General features: G+C 37.9%; 1 protein-coding gene and 1 long non-coding RNA gene across 8 annotated transcripts in view; one reads left to right on the top strand and one right to left on the bottom strand.

Moving 5' to 3' along the window:
• Positions 1–27,509, top strand: part of LOC117313586 (uncharacterized) — a 197,795-nt gene that overhangs the window by 114,039 nt on the left and 56,247 nt on the right. The gene's annotated exons all lie outside the window — the stretch shown is intronic.
• Positions 631–27,509, bottom strand: part of UMAD1 (UBAP1-MVB12-associated (UMA) domain containing 1) — a 271,475-nt gene continuing 244,596 nt past the window's right edge. For all 5 annotated transcript variants that reach the window (XM_019927866.3, XM_073809686.1, XM_033863049.2 and 2 more), the window contains one exon: positions 631–2,572. In XM_019927866.3, coding sequence (XP_019783425.1) covers positions 2,315–2,572 — 258 coding nt within the window. In that variant the 3' untranslated portion in view covers positions 631–2,314. The remainder of the gene's footprint in view (positions 2,573–27,509) is intronic.

Below are 27,509 nucleotides of genomic sequence, written 5' to 3' on the forward strand. Positions count from 1 at the left end.
ATACAATTACTATTTAATTGGAGAAGGAACTAAGGACACAAGAAATCAAGGGACTAACTCCAAATCACACAGCTTCTAAGTGAGGGAGCCATTACAAACTCTGGCTGCTTCAAATGCACCAGAGCATACAAGCTTTGTTATAATTCATATTATAATTATTAACACTATTAAAGGAAATATTTATCACTAACTAGGTGACTTAAATCATTTAACCTTTCTAGGCTTCAGGTTTCTCTTCGGTAAAATGGAGTTGGCTAGTTGATTAGTAATGTTTTTCCAGTTTTTGAAAAGTAACATTGATTTATATAGAGTAAGAAAATTAAAATGGACATTTTTACAATGTTTTTTGTTAAAAATAGGTCATTAACACTGGCCTTTACTAAATCTTGTGATGATGGGGATCTACCTTAAGATGTTCTGTGATTTCTCCCAAATCTCTAGTCTTATTAATCCAGGACTAGTGATCTTACCATTTTCAATGTTATTCCTTAAAACTTACATATAAGAGGAAATTTCATAATTTTCTCTGGACTACAAAAACTATGTACTTAAATCTTGGCCTTTCAAAGAATCAATAACTTGCACTCAGATATGAATAATGCAAAGAAAACCATTTTTCTGATCTGAAAATAATAAAAATATCAGTTTTTTTAAATTCATGTTTATTTAAATATCTTTTATAGACAAATGAAAATACTTATAAGCATATTTATAACATGGTAGACATACATATAAATGAAATGTATAAGTAGACAAAATTTAACACATAGACAAATTGATAACATGCTTACATTTGGCTTTAACATTGGCTGTACATTAACACGGATATTGAAAAAAAGATATGTTTTCACAAAAACTGCTATAAAATGGTCACATTTGTCTTAGTAATAAGTTAGATTTCTTAGACTGATGTTTTATGAAAACTACGTGAAGCTCTAATTTAATCATTCACCTCATATGGTAGCATTATTTGTAAGTGAAGCATATTTCTGGCAATAGAAATGTACATTTACATTATAAATAATATAACATTTTATCAAGACCATGCCACGTATATTAAACCAACATGCATGATACATTAAAACTTGAATAATTCACGTACCTTTATGCACAGTACTTAGTTTTGCTATGGCACTCTACCTTTGTGAAGCATATAGTTAAGATTTGGCACAGAATCAATAAACTGTATTGCCACTAATCAGAACAAATGTGATTTAAATTTTCCATGGCATAGAAAATGCTCTATCACAATTTACCTCTTCCCTTTACAGTTTATGGACCAATGGCAGTTTTCTGGAATAAGTAACAGATATTCACGAACTAAAAGTCCTGTTTAGGTGTTTTGCCTACACTCTAAATGGAAATGAGTCAGTTGCAGTTTTTGTAGCAGTAAAACATTTCCATCTGTATTTTGGCCAACGAATTTCTAAATAAGGGCTTTATCAGCAATAATACATATCATTATGAGATGCTTTTCTTTGGGAGGTAGAGAGGTTGAAAGGAAATATGGATCTCTTCATAAACCAGGAACATAGGTGGTAAGGAGAACAAATGCCAACTGAGGCAGAAGCAGGGAACGTTCTTTGGAAAGCTGGCGAGAGAGCAAACCGTGAAGTAGCAAAAACCAAAGGCAGGAACTCAGGACTCCATCAAGGTGGAACAGACTGCCACGGGATTAAGGAAACCAAAATCTGTCATTCAAAAGAAACAGTATCCAGAGCATTCTTCTTACAGCATTCTTACATCAGCAAACTACCATTGCTTTCTAGGAAAAGTTGTAAATTTCCACATCAATGTCTAAATCAAGACTGAAGAAATTAAGCTAACTGCCAACTTTTTTTCTTTTTTTCTGAATTCATTAATAAACACAGTGGAAGGAGAAAGGGGATAACATTAAGTAAGTTTCTTCCAAACCAGAGAAGAGAAATCACACTCCCTCTAAGTGGAGACTTCAGTTTCTTGTGGTAACTAAGAAAAATGCCTCAGTTCTTTTTCACAGTTTTTCTAAGATAAATATGAGGTGTTGTATTTTGAGAGACCGGTTGACGGAATCTACTCCTTTCATAAAACCTTGATAAATTAATATTTGTATTTATTATTAGGGGGAAAAGGAAGTAGTAGATCTTAAGTTTACTTTTTATACAAATATGCTTTATTCTAAAAAAATAGAGCAATGAATGTAATATTATTTGCTTTATGATCCTTGCTTTTCTGAGGGCCTTTAAACAGGGAAATGTCAAAAAACATCACACAGGTTAAATAAAACAGGCAAACTTTTGTCTTAAAGCTGTTAAGGTGCAAACAGACATAAAGATTACGAACCATAGAGCACTGAGTTTTCAAGAGTGAAATCATACCAAAACCTTGATAAGTTTTCGCTGACATCATAGGAGAGTAAGTGGTCGGGAAGGTCACTGATGGTGCCCTGCACGGCCAGCACATGCGGGGCCAAGGTGAAGGGTACGTCGCTCAGAAGCTCGGCCATTAATGAGCTGTTTTCCAGAGTCTGGCCTGCCTTATTTTCCATCTCGGGGCCTGCTACAGTCACACTGGATGAGTTTTCTTTGCCAATCTAAAAATACATATATATTTAAGTCATTTAGACCTTATGGACTTTGAGGTTATATGGCATTAGTATATCCAAGTGATTGAGAAATGTGGAACATATAAACATTCCCAGATTAGAACGCAGCTATTTACTTACTTGAGAAATAAATCCATCTATATCTCTACTAGGTTTTATTTATTTTTTAAATTAATTAATTTATTTTTGGCTGTGTTGGGTCTTTGTTGCTGTGAGCGGGCTTTCTCTAGTTGCAGCGAGCGGGGGCTACTCTTCGTTGGGGTGCACGGGCTTCTCATTGCGGTGGCTTCTCTTGTTGTGGAGCGTGGGCTCTAGGCGTGTGGGCTCAGTAGTTGTGGCTCACCGGCTCTAGAGCACAGGCTCAGGAGTTGTGGCGCACGGGCTTAGTTGCTCCGTGGCATGTGGGATCTTCCCGGACCAGGGCTTGAACCCATGTCCCCTGCATTGGCAGGTGGATTCTTAACCAGTGCGCCACCAGGGGAGTCCTCTACTCGGTTTTAAAATGAATCCTAAGCCCTACTCTTATTCAGATGGACCACCTACGGGCCCCTCCAATACAAATGGGCCCTCTTGCTGTTTCGCTAGCCCAGATAATGTCCACGAAGTCTTTCTCTGCTTTTCCAAATCTGATGTCAGCTTTCAGGCCCCACAGAATCCCCAGCTTCCCTCTGAAATCTTATATCAACATAGTTCAAAGTGACCTTGCCCACTTGAGAATGACTATGGGGCAAACTGCCCAGGATATTATTTGGCATTTCCTTTACATGTCCTTGCTAGTTGCTGTTTCACGTGCTTATGTCTTATCCCCAACTAGAATCTAGGGTCCTTGAGGGCAAATAATCTATTTTACCTATCTTTGTATTCTCTGTCTTGCATACGTTACTGCTTTACCCTAATACATACTTGGGAATTTACCTCTAATGTGTACGGTACGTAGTGGTTGATAACCTGCCTTTCGCTGGAAGTAAAATCCTATGTTATGTAAGTTATTAAAATAAGAAGAATTGATACATCTTTTAATTCAATTTCTTTAAAGTTGGTATGTCTTGCGTACAGGAGTTTACCAAAAGACATGCAGCACTAGGGTGTTCATAGTAGCACTCAATGCAAGCCCTGAGCTGGTAGAGTGAGCTGGTATCCATTCATCAATAGTAGAATGGATAATAAACAGAAGTATATTTACAGCAATGAGAACGAACAACCTGCCACTACAAGCAGCTGAAACCTAACTCAAACCAGGTCAGGCAAAAATTTACTCCCCCCCGCCCCCCAGTCTCATGCAGAATCAAACTCCCGAGTCTTTACAAGGCCCACTGTGATCTGGCCTCGGCTACTTCTCTGACCTTAGCCCAGCTGGTCTGACCTTGCTCAGGCCCCTCTAGTTCCACTGTCTCCTTGCCGTGGCTCGTGCAGTCCGCCTGCTTCTGCCTCCGGCCTTTGTTTTCCAGATCCTCCGCCCAAGAGGTTCTTCTCCCACATAAACACAGGGCTCTTTCCCTCCCCTCCTTTCCAGTGGTGGCCCAAATGTCACCTTCTCAGTGAGGCCTTTCCTGACTGTTTCATTAGACTGTTTCCTGCCACCTCACCTCGTCCACTCCAGCATTCCCTGCCTGCCTCTCCTGCTTCTGTCCTCTCCATAGTCCTTGGCACCTGGTTATAATGGTATCTAATTTATTCTGATTATCATCCCTCAGAAGCTTAAGGGGTTTTTGTCTCTCATGTTCACTGCTATATCCCAAATGCCAGGATGAGTGTCTAGCGTTCAGTAAATATTTGTTGAATAAATGAAAGCAGACAAGACTTTTGCCTGAATAGGGCTTATATTATAATGGCTATAAATGCGGATAAATTCCTGTCTCTAAGTCTAGAGGAGAATGATTTTCTGTGTAAGAAATAACAATTTTGTAAAACTTTTTATGGAAGTGCAAAATACAAACAGAAATGGGGTACATCATAAGTGTATACCTGGCTAAGTTTTTTGTTTTGTTTTGTTTTTTTTGCGGTACGCAGGCCTCTCACTGTTGTGGCCTCTCCCGTTGCGGAGCACAGGCTCCGGACGCGCAGGCTCAGCGGCCATGGCTCACGGGCCCAGCCAGTCCGCGGCACGTGGGATCTTCCTGGACCGGGGCACGAACCCACGTCCCCTGCATTGGCAGGCGGACTCTCAACCACTGCGCCACCAGGGAAGCCCTAGCTGGCTAAGTTTTAACCAGCGAAACACCTATGAGCAACCGCTACCCAGATCAGGAAATAGAAATGACCCTATTTCTATAGGGTCATAGAAAGAGAGTGGTGCTCTCTTTCAGTCACAGTCAACTCCCTGACCCCTAGATCACCATTCTGACTTCTAACAACATAGATTGAGTCACCTATTTTTATATTTTAAATGAAGGTAATCATACATTTTTGTTTGCAGCTTTTTTCACTCAACATTATATGTATGAGATTCATCCATGTTGTTGCATGTGGGATTAAAAATTTTTGAAGAACATATTTTTGCAGAGGAGATACATTCTGACTGATGGCTTAAAAGAATTGTTTGGTTGCCATGTTGCCAGCAGGCAGTGAGGGGTAACAGGGCCAGGGAAGGAAGTAGGAAGACCAGCTGGGAAAGAGAGATGATGGTGATGTGGATTAGCGATGTGATAGTAAAGGTAAGAGAGAGCGGTTGGGTTTTAGATAGACTTAAAGGTTAAAGTCAATAGGGTGTGCTGATGGAATAGATGGTGGGGTGTGAGAACAAGAGTGGAGTCAAGTATGAGGCCAAAGTTTTTGGCCTGAGCAATAAGGATGGGTTCTCCATTCACAGGGATGGGGCTTGGACAGGAAGGTCAAGAGTTCAGTTTTGGATGTTCCCCGTGCCTAGCGGACGTCTACGTGGAGCTGTTAGTAGGCAGAGGGATGTAACTCAAGTCTGGAGCTAGTGCAATCTGGTGGAGAAAGTCGGCTTGGTGTGTGTTTAAAAGAGGACGGGAGGAGAGAAAGTGAAGACAAATACGAGAACAGACTGTTTTCCAGACGTTATGCTGTAAACGGGAAAAGAGATGGCCAGTAGCTGGAAAGGGAAGTGGGGTCATGAGAGCTGTCTCTTGATTTTTCTTTTTCTTTTTTAAGTTGGGAGAAACAATGTCTGTTTATATGCTAAAGAGAAGAAGCTCCTAAGAAAGGAAAACACAGAGATTCTGTAGAGAAGGAACTGCTCTCTTCACAGTCATCCCCCAACACCTAGAACAGAGGCTCTCAAGAAATACCTGTGTAGTAAGATGACTCTGGATGAATGAAGTTACCAAACACATCCCTATCAAGAGTTGTTTTACAGCTTCATGTGAAAATAAGATACCAGAATACTTTCTTAGGATGGCAACTAGAACAAACGTAACCTCACCCGGTGATGACAAAGCTTTTCAGACAGGTCCATGTAGGCAATGAATGGATAGAATCTGCTTCCTGAAACCTGACTGGGATTTAAATAGTAAGTGTCCCTGGGTCAGCCGAGAGCACAGGTATCAGTGAGTAATGATGCCACAATTCCAGCTTCTTTAAAGGGCATCACTATACACTGGTTTCCTGAAGATTACAGATGCACCAGGGCTTTGGTTACCATGGGCCAGCATGGCAGAGTGTTTAAAAACACAGAGCATAGAGCTAGACTACTTGGGTACAAATCCTGCCTACTAATAAGCAAATGGCCTTGGACAAGTTATTCAACTTCTCTGCGTCTGTTTCCTTAGCTGTATTAGGAAATCAGTAGTAGTACCTATTTCATAGAATTGTTATGAGAATTATATGAAGTAATATAAGTAGTAAGTAATTTATGAGTAAGTAGAATAATGCTTCGCACATGTTAAAAGTCAGTGATAAATAAAAACTTTAGTAATGTCAGACCCCTCTTGGCTTTAGATAAAGTCTAGGATCCATCCATTTCTTTTGGGTTTTTTTGACATTCACAGATGGTTCAAACAATCTTGCCTTCCCCTCTCCTCTTATATCTTGTCTTCTCTCTTAATCTCATGGGCAAATGTTCCCTAGATCTGTTGATCGCATTCCATACCTGAACTTTCTTCTCTTTCTCCCTTGAGTACAGAATGTTCTCCAGTTTCATTAGCCAAATCATCTCCTTTCTTAAACAAAAGCATTCTTAAAATCTCACCTTCTCCGCTAAAAAGGAGGTATGTTAACCCGGAGCACTCTGCTTTCTAAACATACAACTTCTAAGGTTTACCTCTCTGGCAGCAATGGTTATTCCTTTGTTCATGCTTTTATTAATGCTCTTCCCTTTCCTTTACAAATCATTCTTGTCTGTCAGAGCATAATTCCTTGAGGACAAGACTATATCTAGTATAATAAAGGAATTGAGCCATGTGGTTTCTTGTTCAAGGTCTCCTGATAAAACTGCCATATGCCATAAGCAGAAGGGGGCTGCTTCATCCACCTGGGCCTCAGTTCTCTATTCTGTAAAATGAGTGGTGAGGGGCAAAAAATGATGATGATGGTGGTGATGGTGACAGCAACTAGCGTACATTGAACACTTTGTGCCAGGCTTCTAAGAGGTCTAAGTATATGAACTCATTTAAGTCTTGCAACAGCACTGTAGGGCGTGTCCTATTACTAGTCTCATGTTAAAAACAAGAGAACATTGAGGCACAGAAAGGTTAAGGAAGTTGTCTCAGGTTACACAGCTAGCTAGTCTGTGGTAAAACTGAGAATCAAACTCAGTGATCTTGAAAGTTCTGTGTTCTAAGGTCTTGTACCTTTCAGCCATGCTTTGGGTAGACTGGCTGACTGGATGAACAAAGCCTCGAAAATTTAGGGGACAGTACTGGAAAATATGACAGTTACTAACATAGCATCTTGGCTTAATATAGAAGGAAAAAACGACTCTACTAGCTTTTACCTTTAGGAAGCAAGGATTGAGAAAATCATTAAGGTGATAGATATTAGACTGAGGAAGGATGGAAAAGGAACTATAACTTAAGAGATATTTATCCCTGGAAATGAATCTACCAGTAGCCTGGACAAACCATGGGGAAAACACCATGGACAGTGAAACAAGATTGTCTATGAGTTGATCATGGGTGAAAGGGAGAGATAGGAAGATATGTGGGCGTGTACTACAGTATTCTTTCTACTTTGGTATATGTTTGAAGACTTTCCGTAATAAAAAGTTTCCAAAATTTAAATTAAGTTAAAAAACACTGTGGACACAGTGTTCCACTAAATGCCTCCTAGAAGGCTCTGAGTATCAGCGGTGCTATATGTCTTACTCCAGTATCTATTTCTTAACCGTTGGCTAGAGTGCCACGTTCCAGTCTCCAAGGAGGCTGCCTGCCCTCTTGGCAGCAAGGGTGAGTGCCATGATGCAGCTGCTGTTGGCATGCTGAGAGTTGGAAGGGGAGAAATTATAAGACAAAATAAGAGTAAGTCACAAAGAAAATGGGAGTCAAAATTCAAGGACCCTACACCCACTAACCCTGATCACTGAGTCCCTAGCTTGGCAGCCAATGGCAGCAGAGGTGGGGGGGTGAAGGCTGAGACAGGTGCATGAGTCCCCCTGCAAAAAGCAGCCTTCTCTCTTAGACACAAAGTCTTTCAATTTTTTTCATTTGCATAATACAATGGGTCTTTAAAGGGAAGAATGAGTATGTTAACCACAATGGAGCAGGAAGAAAAGAATCAATTAACCTTATGGTTAATAGCCAAATTTAAAAATAATACTTCAAATATTATGTTCATAAAGCATACTTGTTACTTTTGTGATTAATCCTGTTCACAGAAATGCTGCTATGATAATATTCTTGAATGTAAGTTCCTTCATATAATCTAGCTTTAATACTTCTTTTTCAAATGAATGTTTGCCCTTACACGGGTGAACATGAGTGTACCATGTCAGAATCTTTTTTCATCTCAGGGAGAAAATAAATTTCCTTATCTGTATCATGACAACAAACAAAGTTTACAATTAATCAGCTGTTTTCATAAAAATTATTTCTTGTTCATCAGTTAACCTGTTAAAAATGGGCTGGCCAGAGCTTCCGTGGTGGCGCAGGGGTTGAGAGTCCGCCTGCCGATGCAGGGGGCGTGGGTTCGTGCCCTGTTCCGGGAAGATCCCACATGCCGCGGAGCGGCTGGGCCCGTGAGCCATGGCCGCTGAGCCTGCATACCGGAAAAAAAAAAAAAAAAAGGGCTGGCCAGGTTTATCTTGGGTTCCTTACATTCTATTATCTTTGTTTCGAATAATTCAAAGTGGTTTATAGGCACTATTCTTCCCTTTCTTGCAGAAGGGCTGTAAAAATTCATGAGGTTCAATCTGTAAAATCTTCTTAGAGCTTAGGAAAAAACACACTCCAAGAGTACAAGGCACATCACACTTTTTCGTAAAGTCTTAGAAAGATGAAGTCACTTTCCCAGAGCAACAGAAGGTTCGTGGCATCCTTGTGAACCTCACTCTTGGGTGTTTGGAAGCAAGGAAATGGAGGTTTAAGAACAGACTACTACATTTTTCCTGGCACAGAGGCTCCACTAACCGCCATGAAATCTATTAAGGGGAGCCAACTTTGCAAACGCGCTATTTGGAGACTTCATCTACTTAGCCATACCAGACTAAAGTATGAATAGTTTATTAATATGAACATCACCTATAGTTGGCATCTTTTAAAACCTCCTGCCTTTTTCTGCAACCCGTGTCTCAGATAAGTAGAGATAAAATAGTGTCCTATAAAAGCAAAATACTGAAGCATTGAAATTTAGAAACCAGCCTTAACCCCAACAGTAACAGAACCTATTAAAAGAACATGAAACCAAGTACAAAACACCCATTTATCACATTCAATTTACATGCAAAGAAGGTAGCTATATCAAGCATACTTCTAGGAAACGAGTTATAGTAAGAAGAGGTAATATCCAGCTCTGGCCGTCTATGCCTTTAAATTCTACGTCTATAAATAAAAGACACGTTCCCTTGAACAATAGCCTGAACAGGGAACACCGTCACTTTATCTCCTCAGATAACTATCCATTCTATTTTGGCTTCAGCTGCTATCTGCTTGCATTACATCAGCGTCTCGATGGGGGTGGGGTAGGGGGCAAATCTGAGTCAGAAGCATCAGGGGACAAGAGGTTAGGAAAAGGTGATACAAGTAATGGCACAGTTAAGGCAGTACTCAAGCTTCTTACTTCTTCTAAGAAGTTACTTGCCAATAAATGTCCGGCTAGCTGATAAAAGCCAGAGGATTGGGCTCTTCCACCTACGTAAGTCCTAAGCAATAGTCTCCTTTCAATTGGGAGAAATTATATTGCAGAGGAAGAGACTATTTCCTGTTTTCTGCCAATCCCCACTACCCAGAACAGTCATACCTGCACATGACAAGCACCCATTAAATATTCCGAATGACACTGAATCTGGTCCCCTTGTTCCTCAGATACCCTAGACTTGATTTTTAAATTAAGGGGTTGGTCCAAAGAAACAAACAAAAGCCCAGAATACTTTACCGCTGATACAGATAAATTAGGCAGAAGAGAGCTGAAATCACTCAAAACGTCTGTGTTCCATGTGACTTGGGCTCCTAGTTCAAGGATACTGCATATTTTGGTAGCAAACTAAGAGGCTAGGTTAGAAAGCAGGTATTTTCTTTGCTCCCTTTTCTTTCTGATTTATGACATCATTTCAGTTTTCATTTCTTTTGTTTCCTTATTTGCTTCCCTTTTCTCTTCTTTCTTTTTTCCTCAGTGTTTCCACCTGCTCAAGCTTCCTGATGCTCCCATCTTTCTTTAAAAAAGAAAAAAAGTTCTCCTGACTTCCTCTTTTCAGAACTCCAGCTGACTGTACGTGAAGAAGGAGAAGCAAGCCGGCTGTCACTTGCTTCTGTAATCTGTTCCATGTATTCTTGGAAAAGTGGCTTCACTAAAGCCAGAAAATCTTCTGTACTAGCCAACTGGAGTGGGGGAGCAGTGGGAAGAGGAAAGAAGAGCATTTTAGGAAATGAACCTGGAAGAAACAGTGTGTTCAATGTGGGATCCTGTTTCACACTGGTTTTGAAAATACAAAGGGCTGTTGCAGTGATTTTTTAAAAAAACATTTAAAAAGTTTATAAAAACTCGTGATCTTTAACCTTAAGCTGTCCAGACATCTCCTATTTTCCCAGTAAGCCTCCCCCATTCGTTCTTTACAGCACGGATTTCACCCCTTCTCTTCTCTCGCCCGACATCATCACCTTCCTCCTTGCTGTCAGCAGGTGGTTAGCCTCCTACTTAATAGAGAAAATAGGAACCATTGGCTGAGGATCTCCTCTACCTGCTGTATCCAAAAGACTTATCTACATTTGAACCCATCTGTGCTTCCCTCCTGCCACAGAGGGCAAGTTGCCCTCCTCCTCCCCAAAGCGAACCCTTCCCCGGTGCTCCATGTTCATCTTGTCCCCACTCTTCAAGGACATGGCTTCATCAGTCAGAAGCTCCTCTAATTGCTCATCTTTCATATAATCAGTTCACCATTTACAGAAAATTCTCCTCAAGTCTATATGGCCCATTGACATCTCACCCACTGAACTCCCCTCCCACACTATCTTTCTACTTTGTTTCTCAGCCCGGCTGAGACCATTGCTGACACTGGCTATCTGCTTCATTCCTCACCCACTGCCATCTGCCTCTATCTCTGCCCCTCCACTGCCACTGATTTCTCCAAGGTTACTCATAATCACTCTTTTGCTAAACTCAGAAGATGACGTGAAGTGCTAAACTTACAGGACCTCTTCGTTGTACTTAAAACAGGTGACTCTTTGAGTTTTTATTTCTTGTTAGTTTTTCCTTCTGTTTTTTTGCCTATTTCTGAAATGGTATTTTCCAGGGCCTCATTTCTGTTCCTTTATTCTTAGTCTCAACACACTTCCCTGCATGAGCTTATCCATATCCAAGGTGCCTACTGCCCTACTCCTCCACCTAAAGTACATAAGTATGTTGATACATTTGTGTACACACACACACACACACACACACACACACACACACACACCCCAGTCTCGAACCCAGCTTTCTATCTAGAGCTCCTAACCCATATGTTCAAACTCTATTATACATTTTCTTTCAGATATTCAACAGGGATCTTAACTCAGTGTGTTCTAAACCTTGCTCTCATCTTTTCCCTAAGTCTACCCCAAACCTAATGCTCTCCTAATAAATATTTTCTGTATTGGTGAAGAGTACTAACACAGTTGCCCAACACAGAAACCTGAATTATCTTCGACTTCTCTTTCCCTCTCACTTCCTCTATGCAGTAAATGACAGAGTCCTACTGACTTTGATGTTTTTAATGTCTCCCCAAGTCCATCCATTTCTCTTTAGGTCCACTGTCACTCTCTTAGTCCAGGCCACCAGGGCCTCCTGCTGTGAGTGTTACCAGAGCTGCCCCCTATACTACATTCTCCCTATCACTGGTGATGTCTAAAACCCACGCTGTTCCTTGCTTAAAACTCCTCAATGTCTTTGGAGAAAAGCACAAACTCCTTATCATAGCATATAAGGTATGATCTGGCCTTGCTCATCCCTCCAGTTTCTTTTATTACTGTTCTCTAAACTCTTTACTCCATTTAAATGATTGCTGTTATCCAAACACGCCAGGCTCTCTTTTTAGCTCCGAGCCTTGTCTTATTTTCAATTACTTCTGCCTAAATTAGGACATCTTTCTCTCTTTTGCTACTCCCTTCATCTTGCCTATAGGATGCACTTCAGGACTCTTTTAGAAAGATTTCCCCAACTAACTCCTCAAACCTGGGCCATGTCCCTGTCCGTGTGTTCCCTTAACAGTCTGCGCATACCTCTCTCACAGTATATATCATAGTGGAATCGAATTCTCTGTCACCATCATAAAACTATGGGCAGCTCAAAGCCAGCGACAATAGATTTCCTCTCCATTTCCTTAGCAATCAGAGCAATGCCTGGCTCATGACAGGTGATCAATACATGTTTAGTGAATGGCTAAATAATTTAAATTTCTTCATATTATGTTAATCCTGGATTTCTGCATTTGTTTGTTTGCTCCTAATAAGACTTTACCACCTCTTTTCCACAATATCACTGACATGTGATACATGTCAGACAGAACTTAAAACTAGTTGGAAACCCCAGCTACATCTATTTCTTGAAGAAAGAGATGGGTTGTTCTTGACTTGCCAAATGAACCATTTCACAAATACGTCTTCCAAAGGAAGCTCAATGTGGTCCTGCCACAATAGAGATGAAACTGTTTGGGAAATATTTTTACCAGAGACCTACCTTTCTTTCACTGAGAGAAGGACAGAGCTAACCTTAGCTACTCCAAATTCCCCTTAATCAACTGTCTTAGTCTGTTCAGGCTGCTTAGACTAGGTAGCTTATAAACAACAGAAGTTTATTTCTCATGGCTCTGGAGGCTGAGGAGTCCAAGATGAAGGTGCTGGCAGATTCAGTGTGTGGTAAGGCCTGCTTTCTGGCTCACAGACTGCCCTCTTTTTGCTGTAACATCAAATGGCAGAAGGGTTCAAGGAGCTCCCTGGGGCCTCTTTTATAAGGGCCCTTATCTCATCTATGAGGTCTTTTACCCTCATGACCTAATCACCTCCCAAAGGCCCAGCCTCTAAATACTCTCACACTGGAGATTAGTTTCAACATGAGAATTTGGGGGGGATGCAATCAGTCTATAGCTTCAACCTGCCTTGCTTAGGAGCCAGGGGTATGGGGTACAGGGCCAGCAACAGGGCAGCAGGACTAGGTAAGCAGTGTAAGGGGAGGAAAGCCTGAGAGATGACAGCTGAAGGGGTGGGTAGGAGAGGGGATGGGGAGGTAAATGCCATTTATTTAGTTTCTGTTCACCTCTGTTAAAGAGAAAAGCCTCTTTCTTCTTTGGTTTCCATAAAGAAGGATTTTTCTTTAAGCACCCTGGCCTTCTGCCCACCCCCTACTCCTCCCCAAGGAGGTAGAATGAGTTACCTGGTTGGTGGAAGATAGCCAAGGATCCATGTTTCTAGATGGGGGAAATTGAACCACCCAAGATCCTGAGGCCTGGGGAAAGTCTCTTTCTCCTTCTCTCTCTACTTGGACTAGGGGAGACAAGTAACCTGGGTAAGAGTGTGTGCTGTGCTGGCTTAAACTTTCCCCACAGTCTAGACATGGGTTATTGGGACCCTGGAAGTCCATTTTAGCTGTTACACTAAGCTGCCTCCTCCAACCTAGGCTCTATCAGTCAAAAGGGTGAGCGCCATCTTGTTTCTCTGTTTGCTGGCTCTTTGGTCTTATTTCTCCATTGGTTCAGGATGCAGGTGAGGAAAAGCAGTGCCCTGTATTAGGACGTTAGGACCCCACCGATTTCTACTTCCCAAAGCAACTCCATGTACAGTAAAAAAGAGAGGCATCTTAAACACACCGAAAAATAGAAACAAACCAGCAAAAACAAAGTCATGCAGATATGAAATGATCTGGAAATTTAAAACATAACAAAGTAGGGCTTCCCTGGTGGTGCAGTGGTTGGGAGTCCGCCTGCCGATGCAGGGGACACGGGTTCATGCCCCGGTCCGGGAAGATCCCACATGCCGCAGAGCGACTGGGCCCGTGAGCCATGGCCGCTGGGCCTGCGCGTCCGGAGCCTGTGCTCCGCAGCGGGAGAGGCCACAACAGTGAGAGGCCCGCGTACCGCAAAAAAAAAAAAAAAAAAAAAAGATGTTAAAATATAACAAAGTAATGGTTTTTAAAACTTATGTGCCCTATAATGCTCTATGAAACAACTTATTGGTATGATTTTATCAGTTTCATAATTCAGTTAAATCTATGAGATCAGAAAAGTTCTAATCAGAACCTTGGAAAAATGGCAATTAATATTTGCTTAGTGCTTTACATGGTTTTTGAAGTTGTCTCATACGTTATTTCACTTGAGCCTCACAACCCACTAAATCTGATTGGGAAGCTATTGTTTCTATTCTCATCTTCCGAGGCTCAGAGTTTAGTGATTATCTAAGGTCACACCACTACGAACTGACAAAGACTTGTACTCAGGGTCTCCTGACTTAGAATCTGATGTTCCCACTCCAATATAAAGGTCATCATCAAGAGAAATAATTTTAAAGTTTACCTGTCTGGTTGTTTTATTTTTTAAAGAACTTAAATTTAAGAATTTCTCTATGGACAAGTGTTTTCTGGAGTAGAGGATGAAATTCCAAGAATACAGACTGTGCCACTCTAGAAACAGCGTTTAAAGTAACGGTTCAGCTAAGCATCTTATTACTAGGTTAAATCTATCAAGCTGGATAAAAAATGTAATAGCTTAGAAAACTGCCGCATCTGATCACCGCCAAGGTTACACAATGGCTTAGGCTTTTGTGCACAAATTCTTCAAGCTTGTTATGCACACCACAGTTTTGAAGAATTTGATATCGCTTATTAGTCACACTGGAACCTACTTAACTTCCCATTTACATAGTTTTATTTATTTCAAATATCTATTCAACTTCTTCAGAATGCAATGCAACAAGATCATATTTTTTCTAGGTAATTTCAAAGGAAAACAATGAAAAGTGATCTTGCACATTTCCTCAGCACACTGAATATTAATTTCATTGTAATGATTTTCATTTTGTAAAACAATAAAGTACTTCAACTGCATATATAATCAGAAAGAAAATGGAATACTTTTCTATTTTTAAAGCTGGTAAGAGAATATAAATCTATATTTATTTTTATATAACTAGATGTTTAAATGTATATCATTAGATGTTTATAATTAGATACAAAAACAAATGTTTTATACTTATATAATATTGATTGAATGGAAATAATACCATAGGATACTAGTAGGAAATACAAAAAGAAAGTAAATCTAAAAATATTAAGTAATAGCTATATGCTGGCTTTTTTGGCATGTGCTTTGATGAAATGAACATTTAATAAATGTATAACCTAAGTATAATATACATTTTTAAGAACATTTAGAATTTAATCAATTCATGTTAAGGTTGCTGTTTGAAGACAGAAAGCTAATCTGTTTTGCTGCTCTTTTAACTGCAAAATTTATATTTTGTCATTGTTTTATCATTATTATGTAAACACATAAATACATAATTTTTAGTATGCACTTCAAATTGTCATGGTCATAGCCAGAATTCAAAGACAATTATCAGTAGGATCTCATGCTCACACCGCATATAAACATCTTTCTAATCTCAGGAAACAAATAATTCTTTAAGAAATAGAAAAATACTAGTTAAGAAAAGCCTTAGTTTCTTGTAAATTGAATTTCATGTGTGGAATGGTCCACACACTTGAAAATACTATGGTTGGTGAATACACAATTGTACGTTTTCACATACAGATGCAAGTGAAAGAGAAATGCATCATACCAAGTTGAGTACAGAAATTATGAAGGTAGGCTAATTAAATTCCACTCAGAGGGCATTTGAGTGATAGTGTTACCTAGGTGTGCTGTACCTAACCCAGAACTCCACTAGAAAAACAGTGTTTGGAAAACTGAAGAGGTGAGCAGAAAGCTGTGTCACTTGACTTTGGCTCTCATTTGCAAAAAGGTTATATTTCAAAATAGAAGATGGGGCTGGAAAAGTAAACACAGCTGTGTTTTCTCCACCCCAGTGTGAGAATGAAGGGGCTCTTAGGAGTGGCAGGAGGCTAAGTCACTGCTTGGTGCACACTCAGAGCCCCAAATAGAATGCTATTATTTCATTTTATGGCTAACTCAGGATAGTATTTTTTATTGTGGTAAAATATACACAACATAAAATTTATCATCCTAACCATTTTTAAGTGTATAATTCAGTGGCACTAAATACATTCACAACGTTGCACAATTAACACCATTATCCATCTCTAGAACTTTTTTATCAGCCCAAACAGAAACTTCATTCTGCTCTTGATAATAAGAAACAAGCATTTAGGAGTCAAATACGAAAAATACAGGCAGGTACTAATCTTTTAATAATTCACCATTATATTATTAAGAACTCTGACTATATTTTCTCAGGCCAATGAGTCCACAACAGAGATGAAATCCTATATATCTTCAATAAACACATGTAGGAAAATTATTATTATAGTATTCATATTATAATTAGAATAACAATAAATAAGATAAAACATATTAAAATTATCTTGAATGTCAGTACTTGAAAAAAGGCAAATTAAGTTGTACGAGCTGAACGTTCGTAGAGAATCTGAAGGGTACTTCAGAGCACTGTCAAGATTGCTGGTGTAGGTTTGTTGTGGGGTATTTTAATTAGAAGTATCTCTAGGAAATCTGGAGAGCTGTGTTCATTAAGTTTTTTTTGTTTTACTCCCATAAATAGTAAGGTAACATGGTAGAATTTTCCCAAAGTTAAGTGGCAAAATCTGATAGAAGGGGTATAAGAAAGATGTATGTGCATGAAAGAAAGCAATTCATTGGAAGTAAGAATGACTGGTTATCAGCAGTGAAAGTGAGAGTACAGTCCATCTGCTAAGTGACAGAAATGGAAGATGGGATGTGATAGGAAGAGCGTCACACAGCTCCTTTTTGGCCACCAGGAGACTTTACCATGGATCAACTTGGTTTTCACGATTGCCAACCCAGGGAGCAGAGAGGCCTCATGGAGGGTGGGAGGAAGAAGTAGCACCATGTAAATCTAGGACCCAGCTATTTGCATGGTGGTTCTTGGTAATCTGAGCACTAGTTTCCAAAGATCTAGTATTTCACCAAAGTTTCTAGGTAGTCAATTTTCAGAACAAAGTACAGATTTTCCTTTAGCCTTCTAGAAATAATTCCTATGGCTTCAACTGCCAAAGTGGCCTAAAAATGAACACCTGTAATTTCCAAAAGTGTTCTTAAATGTACAGATTCTACACTCAGAATCCAACAGAGCTGTTTTCCCCTCCTAGGCCTTTTTTGCAGGTGAGTTGATGATGGGAATTCTCTGAAGAAAGTAGATAATTTATGGCTACCCATGAGGATGGAAATAAGGGTTTAGATTATGAACTCTGATATATACTAATAAGTAAACTATATTAATTACTAGTGACTAATTATATTAACTTCATTTTGGTTCAGTCCTAATGTTCTAATAGTGTACTTATGTCTACTACCACAGATAGTTCACATTTAATGAGCATTTATTTGCCAGTCACTATTCTAAGTTTTTTACCTGTGTTATCTCATTTAATTTTTCCATTTAAGAGATGGGAAATACTGAAACGCAGAGAATTTAGTCTAACTCCAGAATTAGATTTTTAGCTGTTATTCTATTCTGCCTCACAAGTACAACACAGTCTAAGGAAACATCACTTTGTGCCTTTTAAAATGTGGTGTAATTGCTTCTAAAGACCAAAAAAGTATCTTCTCCTTCAGAAAGGGTTGTAGGATACTGTTCTAATAATCATACTTTCTTTTTCTTTCAAAACAAAAACAAAAGCACATGGGATGGTAAGATACCAATTAAAAAAAAGAAAGGAAAAAACATTGGGTGTTGTATTATGTCTCATTTTTATATCTAGCTGGATACGCTAATTCTATGTGGATCTTAGAAACCCTGAAATTATAGACTGTTCAGACTATTTTAATCCCTAAAAGCACCGTTGTGAAGCCTCAGTAACATATTTTTAAAATAACATTTTTACCTTAACCAAATATATTCCAGTTAAATTTAAGAACCTAAAGTAACCACATACTGTCCTTTGTTCAATGAAGATGACTCTTCCTGAAACACACCCTCTGTGGTCAGTTTTCCAGTGACAGGGACTGACTGCATTCAGTTGCCCACAATTCCCAGCTCATGGCACTTGGTGAGCAACGGCAAAAAGGTGCCAGGTGGCTGGAACCTGGGTTGCAATTTGTTCTCAGGAAACAGAGAAGATATGTTGCCTTTAACGGGCCCAAGCACATGATCTGGGTCTACTTAACATTATTCTTGAACCAACTATGCTAAGAGATTATATCACAGGCAAGAGAAGAGAATGAGAACATTTCCGGGACTCAATATAGTTGCAGACTTCTGGGTGGACCCTTAAATGCAGAAAAAAAGGGAAGTACATCATCACTATTTATGCCCAAAGTAGCACAAATAAAAGTGATGCTTTCATGCTCAAAGTGCACAGTTGATTTTAAAAAGGCCCACGAGTGCATTTTTACTTCCTATTTATTCAATTGCTTTGAACTAAAACCTAAACAAAAATTGATTAAAGTGTTGTAGTTCAAAATAGAAATTTCATGGTGATTGCTTGAAAAGATCTGGATCATCAACTAGAAAAAGTAAAGCAAATCACAAGTTTTAAAAACAATTTCAAATTACTGAGTAGCTAATCACTGAGAAGAAAACAAAGAATATTTTCACTTGCACAAAAATTTACCCAATTTATGCTACTCCTTCAGTTTTCTTTTCCACAACCCAAAAAAGTTAATCTGTTTTTGAAAAGAGACCGGGACAGACAATATACATAAAGTGTATGCTTTTTGTTGCATGAGGTTTGTACTGTCTCTTAGTATGATTTACATGAGCTTAGGGAAAATCAATTAATGTCATACATCACATCAATAAAATAAAAACCAATATCATCTCAATAGGCTCAGGAAAAAAATGTGAAAAAAATCTAATACCCCTTCATGATAAAAACACTCAACAAATTAGGAACTGAAGGGAACTTCCTCAACCTGATAAAGGACATTTACGGAAAAGTCAAGCTAATATCATACTTTACGGTGAAAAACTAGATGCTTTCCTCCTAGGATTTTGAACAAGACAAGGATGTCCACTCTTACCACTTCTATTCAAAATATTACTAAAGGTTCTAGTCAGGGTAGTTAGGCTATCAATAAACAACAATAACAAAACAAATAATAGATAGCATCCAGATTAGAAAAGAAGTAAAATTATCTCTCTGCACACATAACATGACCTTATTTAGAAGAAAATCTAGGAAACCCACCGAAATACTATTAGAACTAATAAGTTTAGCAAGGTTGCAAAATGCAAGATGAATATACAAAAATCAGTTGTAGTCATCTGTAGAATCAATGCTATCCCTATTAGAATCCCAGCTGATTTCTTTGTTGAAGTTGACAAGCTGATCCTAAAATTCATATGGAAATACCAGGTATCCAGAATTGCCAGAACAATCTTGAAAAAGAAGAACAATGTGGGAGGACCCATACTTTCTGATCTCAAAACTCACTACAAAGCAACAGTAATCAAGACAATGTGGTACTTGCATAAGGATACACATATATATTAATGGAACAAAAAGTCCAGAAATAAACCTGTGTGTCATTGGTCAACTGATTTTTGACAACAGTGCCAACATCATTCAATGGGGAAAGAACAGTCTTTTCAACAAATGATGCTGGGATGCACAGTCACATATAAAGGCAAATTGGACCCTTATAACACACCACATACAAAAATGAACTCAAAATGAATCAAAGTCCTATAAGAGCTAAACTATAAAACTCTTAGAAGAAAAAATAAGGGCAAATCTGCATGGCCTCAAATTTGGCAATGGATTCTTAAATATGACACCAAAGCACAAGCAACAAAAGAAAAAATAGATAAATTAGACCTCATCAAAACTGTAAACTTCTGTGCTTCAAAGGACACTATCAAGAAAGTGAAAAGGCAACCTGTAGAAGGGTAGAAAATATTTGCAAATCATGTATCTGATAAGGGATATGCATCTAGAATATATAAAAAACTCTTATAACTCAATAATTAAAAAAGATAACCTATTTGAAGAACAGAAAAAGGATCTGAATAGACATTTCTTCAAAGCAGATACATGGCCAATAAGCACGTGAAAAGATGCTTGACATTATTAGCTGTGAAGGAAACGCCAAAAAACCCCCCACAAAACCCTCAAGATACCTACAGTGAAACACTTCACACCCATTAGGATGGCTATAATCAAAAAGTCAGATGATAACAACTGCTGGCTAGGATGTGGAGAAACTGGAACTATCACACATGCTGGTTGGAATATAAAATGGTGCAGATACTTTGGAAAACTGCTTGGCAGTTTCTCAAATGTTTAAACAGAGAATTATCATAGTCCCGGCAATTCCACTCCTAGATATACACTCAAGAAAATTAAAAACAGGTATTCAAAAAAATACTTGTATATTTTTATAATAGCATTATTCATAATAGCCAAAAGGAGGAAACAATCCAACTGATGAATAGATAAACAAAATGTGGTATATCCACATAATGGAATATTATTCAACAATTAAAGGAGTAAAAAGAAATGAAATACTGGAACATGTTTCAAATGGATTACCCTTGAAAACACTATGCTAAGTGAAAGAAGTGTCACAAAAGACCACATATAATTCTACTTATATGAAATATTCAGAAGAGGCAAATCTATTGAGACAGAAAGTAGATTAATGGTGAAAATTTCACCTTTACTTCCAATAGATCAAAGCTACATCTTCAAGTAAAAGGAATACATATTGGTCATAGTGAGTGTTTTTTATTTTCTTGAACCCTCAATCAGACTCATATAGGAAACATTTTCATTCTTTTGCCAACATATTTTTGGAAGTCATAAATCTATACTCATTTTAAAATTTCATCTAAGCAGTATATAATATTTAGATAAACTTGAAAAAGGAATATTTGAGATTCTACTATATCTAATGCACTTAAAAAACACTAACATCTTTATAAGTTATTCCTCTACACTAATTGCCATGGCCCAATTCCTTCTCTTCATTTTACTGTTAGCTTCATTGTAGTAATAATCATCCTTAGATACATGAACTTATTGAACTTATGGAAGAAAAAAGTTAAGCTCTTCTATTAAGAGATACCCTTCTATAAAAATTTACCTTTCAAGTTTAGTAATTATAAAAATTTGTAATATATTTATATTGTTTTGATTGATTACATATTACCAATAATTAAAATAATAATTCAGAAGAAATTTTCTAACACTTGGCCTATGGTCATAGTAGATATATATATACACACACACATATATACACACACATATATATATATATTTAATTTATACCAATATTTTTTGTTGCTAAGAAACATGGTATAGTAATCAATAAAAGACCTTCAAGATAAAGGATTAAACTCAGTGGACAGAAATCTGAGTTCAAGTAGAAAAAGGAATGATGTAAAATTTCTGATTGTTAAAGAGCCTGTGCATGTAGTTTTTAGATGGATGATGTCATGTGGCAAATTGCTATGGGACTTCAGTTTCATTGGACATACATGAAGGAATGATAAAATAGTTTTATGTTTAAATGTCAATATTTACAATATGTGGGAAATCCCATCCTTTGCAACTGTTAAACTTATGATAGAAAATTTTTATGACATCTTAGTATAAGGAGGTACATTGTTATTAGACTTCTTTTAAGAATAACTGGTCTAGGGTATATATACAAAATTGTTTTCACATTTGAGAGATTTTGCCAAATTGCTCTCTAGAGTAGTTGTCTAGACTTATACTGGCTGTGAGCATTTTCTTTTTCATACACCACCACCAAATCTTGGTGATTTTCAGGTTTTTTAATCTTTCCCAATCTGAATGAGAAAAGGTATCATTTTAATTTGCCTTTGCTCCCCAGTTCTAACACTCTTTGCTTCAATTTAATGCTTTAAGTCTCATCTTAAATACTATTTCCTCAGAGAAACCTGCTCTGTCCACCTCATCTTAAAGTAGATCCTCCCAAGTACCTCTAGCTGTTCTCTATCTCATCGCACGGGTTATTTCCTTCACTATACTTCCAATGACCTGATGTAATTTTATATATTTGCATATTTTATTTATTTATTTATTGCGGTACACGGGCCTCTCACTGTTGTGGCCTCTCCCGTTGCGGAGCACAGGCTCCGGACGTGCAGGCTCAGCGGCCATGGCTCACGGGCCTAGCCGCTCCGCGGCATGTGGGATCTTCCCGGACAGGGGCACGAACCCGCGTCCCCTGCATCGGCAGGCGGACTCTCAACCACTGCGCAACCAGGGAAGCCCTATTTGCCTACTTTATTTTAGATTAGTTTTTATCTCCTACTAAAATGCAAACCCTGTGAGTCAGAGCCCCTGTGCAGTCAATTGTATATGTAGTACGTAGCAGAATACCTGGCACACAGTAGACACTCAATAAATACTGCTGAATGAATGAGCGTTTCTGGGCTGAGTAAAGGACTGGTGTTATCTTCCACCCTTCCTTCAGAAGACCTCCCACAATCCACTGGGACCATAATCCCTGACTCCTGGTCTTCCCCTTGGCTACACTCCTTAATTTTATTCAGGATGAACTCCTATGTGCATAACCGCCACAAATGCTTTTGCAGTGAACTGTGTTGAACTGTAGAAAAGACAATATAAACATACTGGATAAGGGCTCCCCAGCTATGTGATCTTGGAAAAGTTGCTGTATGTTTCTGCACCTTGGTTACTTAATCTTCATATGTCTCAGTTTCCTCATCTGTAAAATGGAAATAAGTGAGCCTACTTAGTGAGATGCTGTGAGAAATGAGTAGCACCAATAAAGCTCCTTAATATGGTTCCTGGAACACAGTAAGTAAGGACTCAGTAAATGTTAGTTATTATTTCCTTGCCAACTGTAATGAAATTTGAAAATATAAGTTAAGTCTACCTGCCACATTCAGTATTATCCTAAATATCAACATAAGGGGAATACGTTAAGAAATCCAAGTAATATAAAATCTAATCATAACTTGAGTAACAGGTAGACTAATATCACTGTAAGAATCTGGCATACGGAGTTTTTCAAAGAACAAGAGAAATTATTTGATTATCCTTGCAAATTGAGAAAGTAGTATAAATAGGGCTGGCAGATATGACAGACTTGCCAGGGTACATACAGCTTTTTAAAAACCTTTCCTTCAGAAATACAGATAATTGACCTAGTAATTTTAAAAGCAGTCTTTACTTTCTAGTTATCTTTTTCATTAAGTTTGATGACTGGATAATAAAAGAGCCAATAACAATTTTTTTTAACATCTTTATTGGAGTATAATTGTTTTACAATGGTGTGTTAGTTTCTGCTTTATAACAAAGTGAATCAGCTATACATATACATATGTCCCTTTTTTTTAACATCTGTATTGGAGTATAATTGCTTTACAATGGTGTGTTAGTTTCTGCTTTATAACAAAGTGAATCAGTTATACATATGTTCCCATATCTCTTCCCTCTTGCATCTCCCTCCCTCTCACCCTCCCTATCCCGCCCCTCTAAGTGGTCACAAACCACCTAGCTGATCTCCCTGTGCCATGCGGCTGCTTCCCACTAGCTATGCACCCTACGTTTGGTAGTGTATATATGTCCATTGACACTCTCTCACTTTGTCCCAGCTTACCCTTCCCCCTCCCCATATCCTCAAGTCCATTCTCTAGTAGGTCTGCATCTTTATTCCCATCTTGCCCCTACGTTCTTCTGACCATTTTTTTGTCTCTGTTTTTTTAGATTCCATATATATGTGTTAGCATACGGTATTTGTTTTTCTCTTTCTGAGTTACTTAACTCTGTATGACAGTCTCTAGGTCCATCCACCTCACTACGAATAACTCAGTTTCGTTCCTTTTTATTGCTGAGTAATATTCCATTGTATATATGTGCCACATCTTCTTTATCCATTCATCTGTCGATGGACACTTAGGTTGCTTCCATGTCCTGGTTATTGTAAATAGAGCTGCAATGAACATTTTGGTACATGACTCTTTTTGAATTATGGTTTTCTCAGGGTATATGCCCAGTAGTGGGATTGCTGGGTCGTATGGTAGTTCTATTTTTAGTCTTTTAAGGCCAATAACAATTTTTATAATGATTTCCTGGCTGCCAAACCCAAGTGGTAGAAACAAGGCAGCATTCCAGTCAAGATTTCACCAATTTCTCCCTTTCCCTTCCTGTAACAATGCTCAGAGAAATAACTTCTAGCAAGCATTTCAGTAATAGTAACCTTTATACAGCATATCCTCTATGGTCATTTTTGAGACCATCAGAAATGTCACTTGACTTTGCCTTCCTTGATGGAAGTACTATATTTGGTACTGAGTATAATTTTAACTAACCTGCGAACATTTTAGATACTGGACCAACTGCTGATGTAGGAACTAGAGACTTCCTGGAGTGAAACCACACATTGAACCCAATGACCAAATTCACGGGAATGAATTAACAATTGCCAAAATATATTCTCTTTTTGGAAAAGTAATATGTCACTTTATCTTGAGATGGCAAACTGAAAAACAGACTGACCATAAGGTGTACTTTGATACATTTAGTAGTATAACAGATTCTGTTAAATTCAGTTAAAGTCACTATGGAGGAATAGTCACTCCATATATATAACTCCATAAATAACACAGAGACTTGTCAAGCTGAAAGAGGTGTCAATTAATAATAATATTAACAAATGTTAAAAATAATCATTAAAAGTTATCTACCAGATAATATATTATTGGTTCTAAAGAGCTTCCAGTGGTGCCTGAAACTTTCCAGAATTCTCTTCCTCATTTAGTAATAAGTTAAAAAATTCCTCATTGGCTTAATTCATATTGGCTCAAATACATCAAAAGATGATTACCAACTAAAAACATTTTAAGAATTCTGAAACTACATGTAAGAAAACCAAATGGCTTTTAAAAAAAATTATTATTTATTTATTTAAACATGTATATACTGCAATTTTATTACAATTGCACAAACGAAGTTAGCATGTAGGAAATTTAAATGAAACAGTACTGTAAAAATAGCAGAGAACAAAAAAATCTAAAAAGGAAGTACACCTAAAGCATGAGAATTCAACATTCATTAGTGTTTCATCTTCAGATTTGATTGACACTTGATGCTTGCAAAGTTTGAAACAAACTTGGAGATCATGGTGACTACTGAAAAGAGATTTCAGCAACAGCACTAAGATTTGTACATTCAGTTGGTTTGCAATTGACTTGTTAGCCAGTTACATAGTGTATAGTACAGATTTGTCACAGGTCAGATCACAGCATTGAAGGAAAGAAGTACCTTCCTGTAATTAGAAAGGATTCCCTAAACTGCACTCAGCTTAAGACATCTAATGTAGAAACCAAATGGCTTTAAGAAATTTGGCCACATGGGTATAAATAAGGACCTTCATTTCTGGAGTTAAAAAATGTGCATTCTAATTATAAAAATGACAAAGGCAGTATAATACAGAGGAAAAGAAATGATTTAGGAATCAGAAGATCAACTGCATTCATCTATTTAAAAAATATTTGGGTCCCTATAGTGTGTCTGGCACAATGCTGGGCAACAGACAGTGGAGAATAAACAGCCATGGTGCTGCTCTGGTGAGGATATTGGGTTGGCCAAAAAGTTCGTTTGGGGTTTTCCGTAACATCTTATGGAAAAACCCGAACAACTTTTTGGCCAACGCAATAGTACAGAGGGGAAATTGGGCAAAACACAAGAAAACCAACTATGGGAAGTGTTGGTTGCAAGAATGGAACAGCAGGCAATGAAAAGAAATGGGATGGGTAATGGGCACAAAGAGGAGTAAGATAATGAATGCTGACTACACCTATGATGAAGTATTTTAAAGTGAAAAACCTTTAAACTTACGTGACTCAATTGCTATTCTTAAATGTTAAAATATTTGAAATTTGGGAACAATTATTATTGAAAATTATTTGTTGCAATATTCTAACTCTCAATACATATCAAATTTTAAAATCTAATTCAGTGTTATGATGGTATCTGGTAGAGTTACCAAAGCATAACCAAAGATTATCAAAATTTTACCATGATTTTGAAAAGCTAATTTAAAAGAACCCTCCTATTTGAGTGAGCTTGTTTTTTGTTTTTGTTTTGTTTTTTCTTTTGAGAATAGGCCAGTAGACAAATAAGTAGTGACCAGTAAGATAAGAAGGATATTGGCATGTCTAGTGCCGTTTTAAAAAGTTGAGATATAATGAACATATAATATTAGTTTCAGGTATACAACAAAAGAATTATTTGTATATATTGCAAAAAGATCACCGCAATAAGTCCATTACCATTATCACACAGTTGCAAAAATAATTTTTTTCTTGGGATAAGATCTACTCTCTTGGCAAGTTTCAAATATACAATAGAGTATTGTTAACTATAGTCACCATGCTGTACATTACATCCCCAGGAGTTATTTATTTTATAACATGAAGTTTGCATCTTTTGACCATACTTCCAGCAACCTCCACCTCTGGCAACCACCAATATGTTTTTTATGTTTGTTTGTCTGTTTGGTTTTTTAGATTCCACATATAAGTGAAATCATATGGTATTTGTCTTTCTCTGCCTGACTTATTTTCCTTAGCATAACACCCTCAAGGTCCATCCATGTTGTCACAAATGGCAAAATTTCCTCCTTTTTTATGACTGAAATATTTATATATAACATTATATATAATATTCTATATATATATATAAATACACACATATATATAAAATACATATATATGTCTCACTTTTTTTTATCCATTCATCCATTGATGGACACTTAGGTTGTTGCTTCCCTTTCTTGGCGACTATAAATAATCCCACAATAAACATGGGGGTACATATAACTTTTTGAGCTAGTGCTTTCATTTCCTTTAGATAAATACCCAGAAGTGGGATTGCTGGATAATAGGGTAATTCTATTTTTAAGGAACCGCCATACTGTTTTCAGTAGTGGCTGCACCAACTTACATTCCCACCGACAGTGCACATGGGTTTCCTTTTCTCCACATCCTCACCAACACTTGTTCTCTCTTGTCTTTTTGAAAATAGGCATTCTTCAGGTTTTAGGTGATATCTCATTGTAGTTTTGATTTGCATTTCCCTGATGATTAGTGATGTTAAGCATATTTTCATATAACTGTTGGCCATCTGTATGTCTTCTTTGAAAAAATGTCTATTGTGATTTCTGCCCATTTTTTAATCACATTGTTTTTGT

Source organism: Tursiops truncatus, chromosome 9 (assembly GCF_011762595.2).
Source record: "Tursiops truncatus isolate mTurTru1 chromosome 9, mTurTru1.mat.Y, whole genome shotgun sequence".
Classification (NCBI taxonomy): Eukaryota; Metazoa; Chordata; class Mammalia; order Artiodactyla; family Delphinidae; genus Tursiops; species Tursiops truncatus.